At 39.1% G+C, this 12,505-nt stretch overlaps 2 protein-coding genes across 5 annotated transcripts in view; both read left to right on the top strand.

Annotated features, from left to right (window-relative positions):
* arpp19a (cAMP-regulated phosphoprotein 19a) lies at window positions 1-2,190 on the top strand. Its single transcript, XM_033983079.2, has 3 exons — window positions 1-209; window positions 761-883; window positions 967-2,190. The coding sequence occupies exons 1-3, from the start codon at window positions 153-155 to the stop codon at window positions 1,135-1,137; spliced, it is 351 nt and encodes a 116-aa protein (XP_033838970.1). The 5' UTR covers window positions 1-152; the 3' UTR covers window positions 1,138-2,190.
* Window positions 2,191-2,489: 299 nt separating this feature from the next.
* Window positions 2,490-12,505, top strand: part of myo5aa (myosin VAa) — a 32,298-nt gene continuing 22,282 nt past the window's right edge. For all 4 annotated transcript variants that reach the window (XM_055232227.1, XM_055232236.1, XM_055232239.1 and 1 more), the window contains exons 1-4: window positions 2,490-2,740; window positions 11,189-11,299; window positions 12,067-12,238; window positions 12,311-12,455. In XM_055232227.1, coding sequence (XP_055088202.1) covers window positions 2,714-2,740; window positions 11,189-11,299; window positions 12,067-12,238; window positions 12,311-12,455 — 455 coding nt within the window. In that variant the 5' untranslated portion in view covers window positions 2,490-2,713. The remainder of the gene's footprint in view (window positions 2,741-11,188; window positions 11,300-12,066; window positions 12,239-12,310; window positions 12,456-12,505) is intronic.

A 12,505-nucleotide genomic window follows, 5' to 3' on the forward strand; every position in this document is an offset into this window, starting at 1 on the left:
CGTGCTGCGGGAGCGCCCATGCGGGAGCGCGCGTGGTGTCTCCGCATGTGACGTAGCAGCTCTCCGGACTTCGCCAGGACTCGTGTGACTGAAGCAGAGCAGGGGATTTGTGGATCGGTAGGGAGCTGTGTACTAGTCCAGAAGATTCGGAAATGTCTGGAGAGAACGAAGAAACGCAGAACACGGAGGAGACTCCTGTTGAGGACAAGGTAGCATACGGCTATTGGCGCAAAAATGCGCCAATAGCGATAATAGCGCCAGTGATTCTGTAATAGCCGCGTTATAGCTTAACGTTAGCCGCTGCCTGGCGCATTTTTATTGTTGACATGTCAACCAGGCCTAATTAAAACAAACAATGGCCCCATGACTGGTGTTTTTCTTATACGATTGTGACTTTATACATGTGTGATCTTTTCCTGTGGTTGTTATAGTCACGGGTGTTTTTATGTCAGTGTTACAATTTCATGTCAACATTAGCAGCCCGTCGCTCGCTAAGCTAGCTGAAAGCTAGCTAGCTGTCATGACATTCAGTCACTAACTGTTTGCATTAATGACAATTACAGTTGATAAATGTACATATTTTTTCAAATATTTGCCATAGAAATGGTTAATAAATAAATGTTATGCTATATTGCGTCGCCAATATAGTGTTTAGGCTTTTGTTTCTCTGTTTTTACGGTAGGTTAACTTGGTTGTTGGTTAGGTTGGCTTTATATCAAATATCGAAGGAAAGTCCAATATACCACACTCTCTTTTGTAGGATGCTCAAGAAAAAATGATCAGTCTTGAAAAGGCAGAGGAGGCAAAACTGAAGGCCAGATATCCAAACCTTGGAAATAAGCCTGGGGGTTCTGATCTCCTCCGCAAACGTCTCCAAAAGGGAGTAAGTATTTGTAGATCTTAACAAAACATGGCGATATAAGTTGATATTTACATAAATGATGTAAAAATTCTCTATCTCCACAGCAAAAATACTTTGACTCGGGAGACTACAACATGGCTAAAGCAAAGATAAAGAACAAGCAATTGCCAACAGCTGCTCCAGAAAAGGCAGAGATCACAGGGGACCACATTCCCACCCCCCAAGATTTACCCCAGAGGAAACCCTCCTTGGTGGCTAGTAAACTGGCTGGCTGATGCTTATTCAAAGCCTGTCATACTCCCTCGTCCTAACCCCTTCCACTCAGTCTCAGAGCTGTAACATAACCTTTCTCTTCTGTCATATTTGTTTTTGTCTCTTGCTCCACCTTCTGTAGGTGCTCCATTGCTTTTACATGCTCCTCTATTGTATACATCCCTGTATAATACACTGAATGACAGATCATCAGCGTATGATGGAGTAGACTGTGAAGCCTGTGTGACTGTGGGATGGCAGGTAATTTGGTGCTTCATTGTGGAACAAAGAGGTTAGCAGTAGAAGCTGCACTTTGTAGAGATGTGATGGTTCGTAAGTGATGAATACCATCCCTCAGTTTGAAAATATACTGTATATACTTTTATTTGGTTTGGCACAGGGTCAGACTTCAGCCTTTTAGAATGTTTTACATTGCATTTGTGTTATCCACTGTATTTCACTACTTTTAATTATGCTGTCAATATGCTTGATGAACTGAATAGTGTAATCCAAAAGCCCAGTTTAAATAACTGACTGAGTTTATCATAATAAAGCTAAAAGCTATTTGAGTTGCATGTGAAAAACCAGGCTACCAAAGGCAACCTCAAGTCTCTTCAAAATGCACTAGACATGAACATAAGTGCAGACAAGCTCAGTTTCAGCTTGGAAGTGCAAAGGGTTTAGTGCATTTCAGTCAACTCCAAATTTCAGGAAACTTTTTTGTGGGGGTCTCCTGTTATACGATATTTGAAATGCAACCTACCGTAATAGCCAAAATGTCCACATTCAATGCTTAAATAGTTATTGCATTCAGTACAGTAATAAGAACATCTTGTATCACAGGGAACAAATTCATATAAATTGTGTGCAAACGTGGTAAGATGCTTTATAATCAAAAGTTGTTAAATGTCTTTGGCCTGGATATCTCCTTGGCCTTAATGTATGGATGAAGTTTACTGCGATGTGAGAAATGCTAGCTAGTACTACATCTTTATGAGCTGCGCATGTGTATGGCTGCCCTGCTGTCACTTGGTGCCATTTTGTTTTGTAAATAAAATAGTTTTGCACAAACTGAATTGCCACTGTGTCTGTTGACATTATTTGCAAGACTTTATACAACTCAGCAACTAGTGAGATTATTTGAGTATTATACTTAATATGTAATATCTCATGTAGTATGTCTATCTCTATGTGTGTGTGTTTTTTTCAGTGTATTTTATGAGCTTATCAAATACATTTTTGACCAAATGCTTACTGGAAAAAAATATCCACGCTTTTCCTTGTGTGGCCACGAGGAGGTGCAGATTCCCGGGCTCTGAAAGAAGAGGTTGAGTGGTTTCATTCATTATACCCACAATGCAAAGTGAGACTCCTCCGAAACCTCAGGCTGCTGCTAGTAAGAGGTGTATGTGTTTTTATGGCGACCAGAGCAGCCGCATCTCCCCTATGAGCCCCCGATGAGTCCCTGCAGCAACAAAAGGATTTAGACCTCCGCTCCGCTGGACGCAGCTACATGAAAACAAGGGCCAAGTCTCGTGTAGCGCGCAGACCTGCACATTTTTGGCCCAGATTGGAGGGAGGACATAGCGAGTGACCGTCATGGCAGCGTCGGAGCTGTACACAAAGGTAAAACAAGTGCAGTGTATTTATGTCCAATGTCAGCGTTATTCTCAAAGCTAATGAGCAAGCAGACTGCAGCTGGTATTATGACGTCTCATCTTGTCACGTTCATTTTCAGTATAAAACAAAAAGAAAACTGGCTTTACGATTTTGTGCTGGGCTTGAAAATCTCTTTTTTTACTCGAAATTAACGCCTTGGTCCTGATAAACGTTTGAAATGTGGTTTTAAAATGTGGTTTTAAAACGGTTGGTGCGTTTCCGTTACACGTTCAGTTGACAAGGGTATTGCTAATGTTGCATATAGTCCTCATTAACTCACCTGCTAATATCACCCCTAAAACACTGGATTACACCTTTGACTCAAGATGTAGGCTATTTATTATTTTTTAAATGTTTGTTTACTGAACGTACACGATAGTCACCTGTTTTTATTTAGCATCAGTCTCTTTGGAGGAGAGGGGCTGGGAGGAAGGATGATGCAAAAGGCGGTGCCAGCCATCACAGCTATTTTCCCCCGTGTTTTTTTGTTTGTTTTTTTCACCCTCGCACAAAATTGCCATTGCAAACATTCATTCGATATCAGATCTACACGCTTTGTACCACATTTTTTTACATATTGTTTTGTTATTTAGCATGTTCGGATTGAGCTGGGTACCACTGAGATGCTGCACGGAGCGCCGCATCTCCGTTTAGCATCTTTCTTTAGCATCAAGGATATGTCCAAGGGAAGGGCCTAAGTTTGGCTATAGCTAATGCACTATGATGAAAACATGAAAAAACGTGCTGGTACAAGGTCATATATTGGCTGGAGGGCTGTTAAGTGAGAGAATCTTGAATGGTGAGGACATGGATGTTGGTGTTGGAGGGGAAGGAGATGCAGTCACCCATCCCCCTATCTGACAGCTGGTGTGTTCATCTTGGAAAACAGTTTTAGTGAGTGGAAAACAAGTGAACAATTACAGCGTTCTCTCTAACTGGGTTTCTAAAGCAGTCATGGAAATATTAGAATGGAAACCTGTGTTACTCCATGCTTGTTTAGGTAAAAAGGTCATAGTAGTCTGTCAATATTTAGTGTTTAAGAATATTCATACAGCTAATTCAAATTGATGTAAACTAGATATTGGTTCTGAATATCAGCGCAATTAAAAAAACTGAAAAATTTGCTGGATTCGGTATTGGTTCCTTGATGGACCTTTTAATATGACTACAGGCTGAATTTGACTTAAAACCTTTCATATTGATTGAACATCATACAAAGCTGTTCAATAGTTATTTGAAGGATACATAACAGTTACATACCACTATTGGATCTCTTGTCTGATAAGTTAACTGTGTTTTATGGAAATAAGCACCATTTTCCATCCCTACACCAGTATCAATTGATAGCTACGTTGACTTAAAGTTCCTGACAATATGTGCTATCAATATCTGTATCGGAACTGAAAAAGCTGGATTGTGTAACCCTAATATAAACTTAATTGATTACAAAGCAAATTTTAATTAAGGCTGCAAGTGGCGATGATGGCCCTCGCCACCATGCCTGCGTCCCTCCCATGGTTCCCCCCATCGACTCACGACCGCCTCTGAATAACGTTGGGCCGCTATCTCCTCTTCACCTCATTTCCGTAGTGAAGTGTGCCAATTGACTCATACTGGTGTGGTCCAGGGCAAACCAACAACCAGTTCTTATGGTTTAATTTACTTTTTTCACTGGAGTGACCTAAATAATGTCTGTTAATTTTCATCACTTTGCATCTGTGTTCATAGAACAATAGTTACGTACATAACTCTCATTATACTGGTGGACTTTTCCTGTATTTTGCAGGGGGCGCCATTAGTCTCCATTAGTTATCTGCTCTTTATTCTCCTCTATTCAGGCTTTGATTTTGCACTGTTGGTTAAAACTTTAACTCTGTAAACTGATGCATGGATGCAGGTATTTTGGAGTGTCAGCTCATTTGGATAAAAAACTTAGGACTAGATTAGTTTTGTATAAACGTATGATAAAGTGGTGGCAGAAATGCCATCTAATATGGCCTACTTCCATTTTAATTTAGAGTATTGCTCCGATTATGTTTTAGGGTAGTCCTTTTGTGCCCCATCACTCCTATGAATTTCAATGGCAAGACAAAGTATACTCATTGTTGACTATTATTTGTTAGCAATAATAATAATAAAGATAATAAAGACAGTTGACAACGATGAGTGCATGGGCTTCATCCAGTTACTTCATTACTGGTTCGCTACAGTTATGGCCAGCTGCTGCTCATACATACAACACAGTCATTGAATAAATGTAATTAAATACAATGAAAACAGTTTAGGTTCTTCACAGTTCAAAGACACATGTTTCAGGCCCTTAATTGCAGTTGTAACTACTTTCTGCGTATTCCAAGCCCGGGTAAACGAGGAATGCAAACTAAACGATATTTTGCTTCATTTTAGTTTTCACAGTTTCAAGATGCCAGTGCTTGCGCTGTGAAAGTGAAAGTTTCTGGGATCTCCAGGTTTTAGCTCTGAATGGTTGGATGTGTTTTGGTCGATTGCCTCTGATGTGAGACCCTCTGTGTGACTTACCTTTCCAGCACAGGAGCAGTGCACAGTCCCGTCTTTGTGCTTATGAGTCAGCTGTATAGAAGCCCATTGAGTTGGCTCCAGCAGCTCAGTTAAGATTCACAAACACACTGGCTATGCTCCCTCCCTGACCTGCTACTTGATAAAGACGGTGAGTCAGATGTAAAGGTGCTGAGGAAGAGGCAAACATGAAAGGTCCCAGAAATATTTGAAAAAAATGTTGTTGGATTCTGTCTGAATGTAAGTCATTCTATTATTAGTAAATAAATGTGAGCCACAGATGACTCATACGGTGGTACAGGAGAGAGATTGTTGTGTTGTGTGATGTAACATGGTTTTGGATTTTTTCAATTCTTGTGTAAAGTAGCCTCACAGTTCTATAATTAGACGGGTGCTCCTCTGAACTAGGGAGTGACTTACCAAAAATGATAGATTTTTGGACACCGTAGGCTAATTTATCAGCAGACCAACATCCACTCATAGGTGTGTCAATTGCGTCAGATGTTTTGTAATGCCAGTTTGTTTTTTTCTCCCGACATCTAATTGCAACCATGTGCATTTGATTACCAGCTTAACCTGGTTAAAGTAATTGTGTAGTTATGTTCTATACACTTTGGCATGTTGATGCATTGGTAACCCATAGAGGCCAAAATTGTCATAATTCTTTCTCATAGCATTTTCTTTCTAGTCATTAAACACTTCTCTTTTTTTAATTTTTTTCTGATGCCAATAATGCATCACAATACAGGTTGAGAGTTGCATTACTGCACTGCTTTAGGTTAGTGGTTTGTCTTTCATTCAGAGAGTTTTTCTGCCTCATGTGATCAAAAAGGATGCTAAATATTTGACAGACAGCAGAGACAGCCAGTAATAGGCCACAGCACGAGGAGCATTAGAGAACAGCCTTGAACCCTGTTTGTGTCTTCAGACACAATGAGAAGTTTCATTTACTAACAAGCTCAGGACTCAGCTCTGGAGCAGTGAGAAGAGGCTTTGTGGACCTTCAATCTTGCAGCATGAGCTAGAACTCAAACAGCAACTCATCATGAATCGGGATTTGGAGTATATGTTTGTCCAAGTAAGTCTTTTAGATCATTTGTTTACCTCCCTCAGACACTTGCATATATCTGTTCCCTGAAAATGTTATATATATACCTGTTATTTATATGACAGGCACCATCAGATCTATCTAAAAGATGACTGATATCGCCAACAGTTAGACACGTAACATTTCCCAACTTATTAAGAAACACATGCAGCGCACCAGTCCTCCCGACACACCCTTTTTCTAAATATCCCAACTCCTACATTTTGCATGTCACATTATACAGAGGGTTATACGAAACCTGATTTGTATTTACTGTTACACTTTATTTATTTTATGCTGCTCTTGAATATAAAATCTTGTCAATTTATGACCTACATGGTGTTGCAGTAGTTTAATTAAAGGGCCAGTGAGTTTTGATTGCATTGTTTGCTACTAATATAATCAAATCTGTATAAAAAAAACAACCCACAGTCCACTGATCTAAAGGGTGCTTTGGGACTTAGCAATAGATGCTAGGAGAGGTAGCACAGACCAAACTAATGTGATTAGCTGCTGCTCAGCGTCATGACTTGTACTCAGAGACTGTGATCTGTGGCATGCAGTGGGCCTGGCTGCACTGGTTCTCACAGTGAGCTGCTGTGGGACGGCAAGGACTGTAGTATAGAGGGTCTGACTGGGCAGTGTCAGACCTGGTCTCTCTGCACACTCATGCTGTGTCTGGCCAGCTGAGCAGAAAAACAGCAGATTCTCACATGAGAGCCATCATGTGACGACTAACTGCACTCTGCGACTCCATTCATAGCTTTACTGAGAATTTGTGGACTAACTACTTTCCACATACCAGTATCTTTAAAAAGTGGATGTACCCCGAGCATATAGTGTCATAACAACAATATGTCACTGTCCTTGTGCTGGTCACTACAGAATATTTGAGACATCCCATCAATATTGATTCTGATGCTGGAAATGGTAAAATCATAGGATAGATTATAACACTTTGCTAATTTTCTCTGTATCTAAGGAGGAAATAAACAGTTTTTATTTTTTAGCTTTTGAAGACTTTATTAATAATGAGTGCACTAAAGGATCATCAGATTATTTTAGAGGGATGTCTGTACCAGCTATTTAGTCACACAGAAATGCTTTCACTTCATGTCCTCATCTACGCTTATACTTTCTCTGTGTCATAGTCATGATATTATTTTTGTTGATGATCTAATGCTCTGAGTTCTTTACTAGCACCAGTCTTACTCCTGTGGGATCAGGTTGCTTCTGGAAAGTCATCAGAGGTGTCAGAAAACTTTTGGACAGACCAGGGGGCAGATCCAGGAGTCCAAGCTCCTATGTTAGAGTTGGCATATATGACTCTTACACTGCTGTAGATCTGCAAATTAGCAAAGCCCACTCAGACTATTTTATTTTTTTTATACACAACTAAAGTACGGTATATCTATGCATGTATACCTCTAGTCAGGTTTATAATGGTGATCAATTATCCTAAATATTAATAAAAAAAATTATATACTTTCACAATTTTTGCAGAAACCCATGTGTTTTCAATTTGCATGCACATTAATCATGCATATCGTCGCCTCAGTCATATGTGAAGGTAATAAAATACTGTTGTAGTTGACTTAAATAAGATTAGCTTTTGTTAAATCTTCTGTTATCCTAATCAGGTGTTGATCCTTTATCTCACTTAAACAAGGATTAGTGTTGTGCAGGTCACGTACCTCCAAACCAGACTTTGCCTTATCCTTCTCCCTTTCTAGAGGCAATATGTTATTCTTAAGTGCACTGCATAGTATCTGTGATGCTGTGCTGTTTTTATTAATGTGCTAGACAAGCACTACAACTGGCATGGGGATCAATAGCACCGGACCCTGTAACAAGAGGCAAGGATAGATGAAACTCAACCTTTAAAAGTGTGCATTTTTCTTGTAGGAATGGTTTAAACCAGAATGCTTTAGCTCCATGCAGTAGTCATGTGACATTTGATGTCATACTTACATCACTGCTTTTCTTTTGTCAGCGCTCCTCTTCTCCTCCTGCTTTTAAACTCACCAAAGCCTCAGTCCATCTCTGACTCATCACAATGTACAGTGTCCGTGCTGCTTGTTGTAACTCATGTCCTATTTGGTGTAGTATTCTTATTGTATTATGCATCTATTTGTATAACTTTGCCCTTGTCCTTGAGCTGTCCTCTTTAGCTATACCCAGAGGACATTGCTTCACTATAAACGCATTACAATGCCATAGTAAATCGCTTGACACAAATGGCACTGTGGGTACACTAAATTACATGTTGAAACGATGAAACGTGAAATGTGTGAAACATGCCAGCTGCACGCATGAGAATAATTATCGGGATTAGGAAGTGTGCTCTTCCATGTGCGTACGAAGGCTGAGGTGTGATGCAGCTCCAAACTCATAGCTTCTATTTTTAGAATTCATCCTCCCTCTTCCTCGCCTCTCCATCACTGTGACGCTCTTTCTATTCCCGTTGCTAGGAGGCTGATTGAAGCAAGGAGGTGAAAAGGCCAATAATGCAAAGTAAACCAAAGGATCAATTTGGAAATTCATATCTACTTCTCCTGGGCTATGTTTAGCCTAAGGTCTAGAGTAGGGCTGGGCAGTTAATTGAAAGATTGAGAGATCACAATTCAGTCATGTATAATCAATGATATGGTTGTTTTTTAATGGATAGGTCTACAACCAATCCTCTATCTGTAAAAGCATGTGCTTTAGAGGAGAGTTCAGACTTTGAAAGAAGAAATTTGACTATGTTTGTATTAAATAGTATTGATTTCATTAACATAAACACTACACACTTTTATTCTGTGCTAAGATCCATTTTTGTGTTGTGACTAAATTAAATTGAAAACTAAGATTGATCAATATGAGGAAAAGAATGATAAGTTATTCATTTTTTCTCATATCACCCAGTGTAGAGTAGATTATTGTAGTGGTTGTTGTAGTTTTTGTGCTGTTGCTTATCTATTATATTATTTATTTTTATTTATTTATTTTGAGCACATGTATCGGCTACCCTTAAACCACATTTCACAAATTAATCCCTATATAAGCTCAAAAAGGAGTGGGAAGAAGAAAACTTGAAGCTAATGGTAAAGCCCTATGTATTATTGTGGAACCTGAGATCATTACAGATTCCAAGGTTGTGCATTACCAGGTCAAAAGGACCTATGGGATGAATGGGGCTTTCATTGTAATGTCCCACTGTACAAAAGTCATATGGAAAATGAACAATTTCTTCCATTTACGCATACATTAAAATATATATTATGTAATACTGTCATGTAGTTGGCCTATTTTTTATTTATATAAACAAAAATCAAATAGGGATGTTTTGTTCCATTCAGCTTTCAAAACATTGGTGTATATTTGTACCACTGGTTGTCCCCAAAAAGTTAGTTTATTACTGTAGAAAGCGGTCTTCACAGATCCGACCTGTAGCTTGGCCTTGGGGGAACGGGAACCATCTGCTTGTCACTGTGGAGATAGCCTTGTTTAATGCCATACTTTGAAACTTTAGCTTTGCTGTACTTTTATCAGAGGCCATGCTGGTATTCGTAAAGCTGAGACAGACAGGCGGGTGGAGGCAGACGTACTGTTTGTGTGACCATGATGTCATGATTCAGATGATCCATAGTGAGGCAGCTGACCAAAATCACCAGCCCCCTTCTCATTGACCCGTTGAACAAAGAGCTCCCTTTGCTTGTATCTGGAAAAAGTTAATTGCCATTTATGTAACACGGCCAAAAGACGGCATGCAATTGGTGCTAAACATCTTTTTTGTTTGTGTCTTGGATCTAAAGGCTGTAGTGTAGTGTACACTGTAATGTACATAATTCTAAAATTTAGATTTGAGATTAAAACTTGTGGTGTTTATGGAGTAGGAACTACAGCTGTCAAATGTATCAATACCCAGATACTAATAAATACTAAAACTGTCATTGAAATTAATAATAACTGATAATAATTTGAGCTACTGCAATGCTACTGATTAAAAAAAACCAAAACATTTCCTGAATAGTTTTACAATGGCCTTGACCTATATCAGAACCAGTATAAGATGACACAACATTAAACTACTATTGCTGTGTTAAAAATTACATTAAATTCTTTAAAACAATGTTGTAATATTATTATCATGTTATCAAAATTGGTATTAGGTTTGACTATCAAGCCTATCAAAATTGAGTTTGACATATTTTTCTATTATGGCAACAACACAAGTAGCAACAATTTCCAGCAATCTTTGTGGCATTAGATTCCACTGCTTAGTTTAACTATAGTTTGATTGTAATAAGTTCAGCCTGATTCATTGTTATCAATAGTCAGGGTAAACTTTCTCTTCAGTGGGGTTTTTAAGGTCACATCACTCTCCTTAGGTGTGACTTTGCATTAACCCCACTCTCTCCTCCGTTGTATACGACCAGTGTGTCTGTGTCTGCAGACGGTCATCCACTCCCAGCCCTGCATTCCTCCTGCCATGTGACTGTCAGTGTTCATCGGTGTTGTTTTTCCCTCAGTCTGCGATCAGCTGATTCCCTCCAGCTCCAAGCCAATGATGGACTAAAGCAGTTTGATAGTATTCATTGTTTCTTTGAGGGCAAGTCGAACCACACTTTTTACACACAACTGCATTTCTCATAAGCTACTACTTGTTTTCATAACTTACCATTAAAATCATGCTCTCATGACTGAGAACAGAATGGAGCCACGGATTTCTCATTGCACATGGATCAGGAAGTTACCATGACAACAATCATAAATATAAATTAATTTAACTTTTCTGTCGCCTTTTTCAGTGTGCCCGGGTGTGGATTCCTGATGTGGAGGAGGTGTGGAAGTCTGCTGAGCTAGTGAAGGACTACAACAATGGAGACCAATCCCTGCAGCTCATATTGGAGGATGGAACGGTGAGGAACAGAGATCTGTCACAGAGCTTTTATAGGTTCTCTCCAGCTGCATCACACACAAAACACTCACACATGTCATTAGTGGCTATTGATATTTTATTATGGCAACTGCAATCTGCATTTTTAACAGGACGTCCACGGTCACATGGTCACATAAACAGTATCCATTTTGGTGTTTACAATGATATAAATGTAAAATAATCATCTACTAATGTTATAGTTTATTACATACATGGACAAAAAAATATGGAAAAAAAACGTCTTTATTTCTATTTGAATGCAGTCATATGTTGTCCATTTTATCTTTACATTTAAACACATAACTAAACTTCAGAAAAGGATTTTTACAATTTCACACATCATTAGTTTGTCATATTGTGGCCAGACTAAAGAAATTGTTACAACCACAGCAAATATGTTTTTCAAACTAATTCTGTGCAATCGATTTGAAGGTTCAAAACATTGTATACATAATACAGGCCACATGTCAAGATTGTGCACACATGCAATTTATTTATTTTTTTATGTGTTTAAATTTGTGAACTTTGCTGAGTTACATGTCGAAGTTCTGAAAAGCAAAAATATTAAGTAAAATGGTAAGGTCAAAACTGTGACCTCAACTGCACAATTTCTTTTTTACAAACCTTGTCATCTCGTTATGTTCTTGTGGACCCAATCTAATGTCTTTTTTCATCTCTTGTGGGAATTGTATCTTATCCCATCCCTAATTTTGCTCATCAGTATTTATTTATTCCTAAACTTTTTAGAAACTTGAACACAAGTTGGACCCAAAAACAAAGAACCTGCCTCATCTGCGTAACCCTGACATCCTGGTGGGTGAGAATGACCTCACGGCGCTCAGCTACCTCCACGAACCGGCTGTTCTTCACAACCTTAAAGTCCGCTTCATTGACTCCAAGCTCATCTACACATACTGCGGTAAGCTACTCACTTAATCTCAGATATTTACCAACAAAATATTCATGAAACACTTTCCTTTGCATGTTGCAGGAATTGTTTTGGTGGCCATTAACCCGTATGAGAACTTGCCGATCTACAGCACAGACATCATCAATGCGTACAGCGGTCAAAACATGGGAGACATGGACCCACATATCTTCGCTGTGGCTGAGGAGGCTTATAAACAGATGGCCAGGTTTGTGTGTGTGCGCCAATGTCACCTGAGTAGACCAGTCACTCTCTTTG

The sequence above is a fragment of the Periophthalmus magnuspinnatus genome, chromosome 3 (assembly GCF_009829125.3).
Source record: "Periophthalmus magnuspinnatus isolate fPerMag1 chromosome 3, fPerMag1.2.pri, whole genome shotgun sequence".
Taxonomy (NCBI): Eukaryota; Metazoa; Chordata; class Actinopteri; order Gobiiformes; family Gobiidae; genus Periophthalmus; species Periophthalmus magnuspinnatus.

What these genes read in the sequence shown, in the direction of transcription:
- arpp19a (XM_033983079.2), top strand. Translation starts at nt 153, where the DNA reads ATGTCTGGAGAGAACGAAGAAACGCAGAACACGGAGGAGACTCCTGTT. An exon ending in AGACTCCTGTTGAGGACAAG is followed by an intron (nt 210 to 760) that starts GTAGCATACGGC and finishes TCTCTTTTGTAG; the next exon opens with GATGCTCAAGAAAAAATGAT. An exon ending in GCAAACGTCTCCAAAAGGGA is followed by an intron (nt 884 to 966) that starts GTAAGTATTTGT and finishes CTATCTCCACAG; the next exon opens with CAAAAATACTTTGACTCGGG.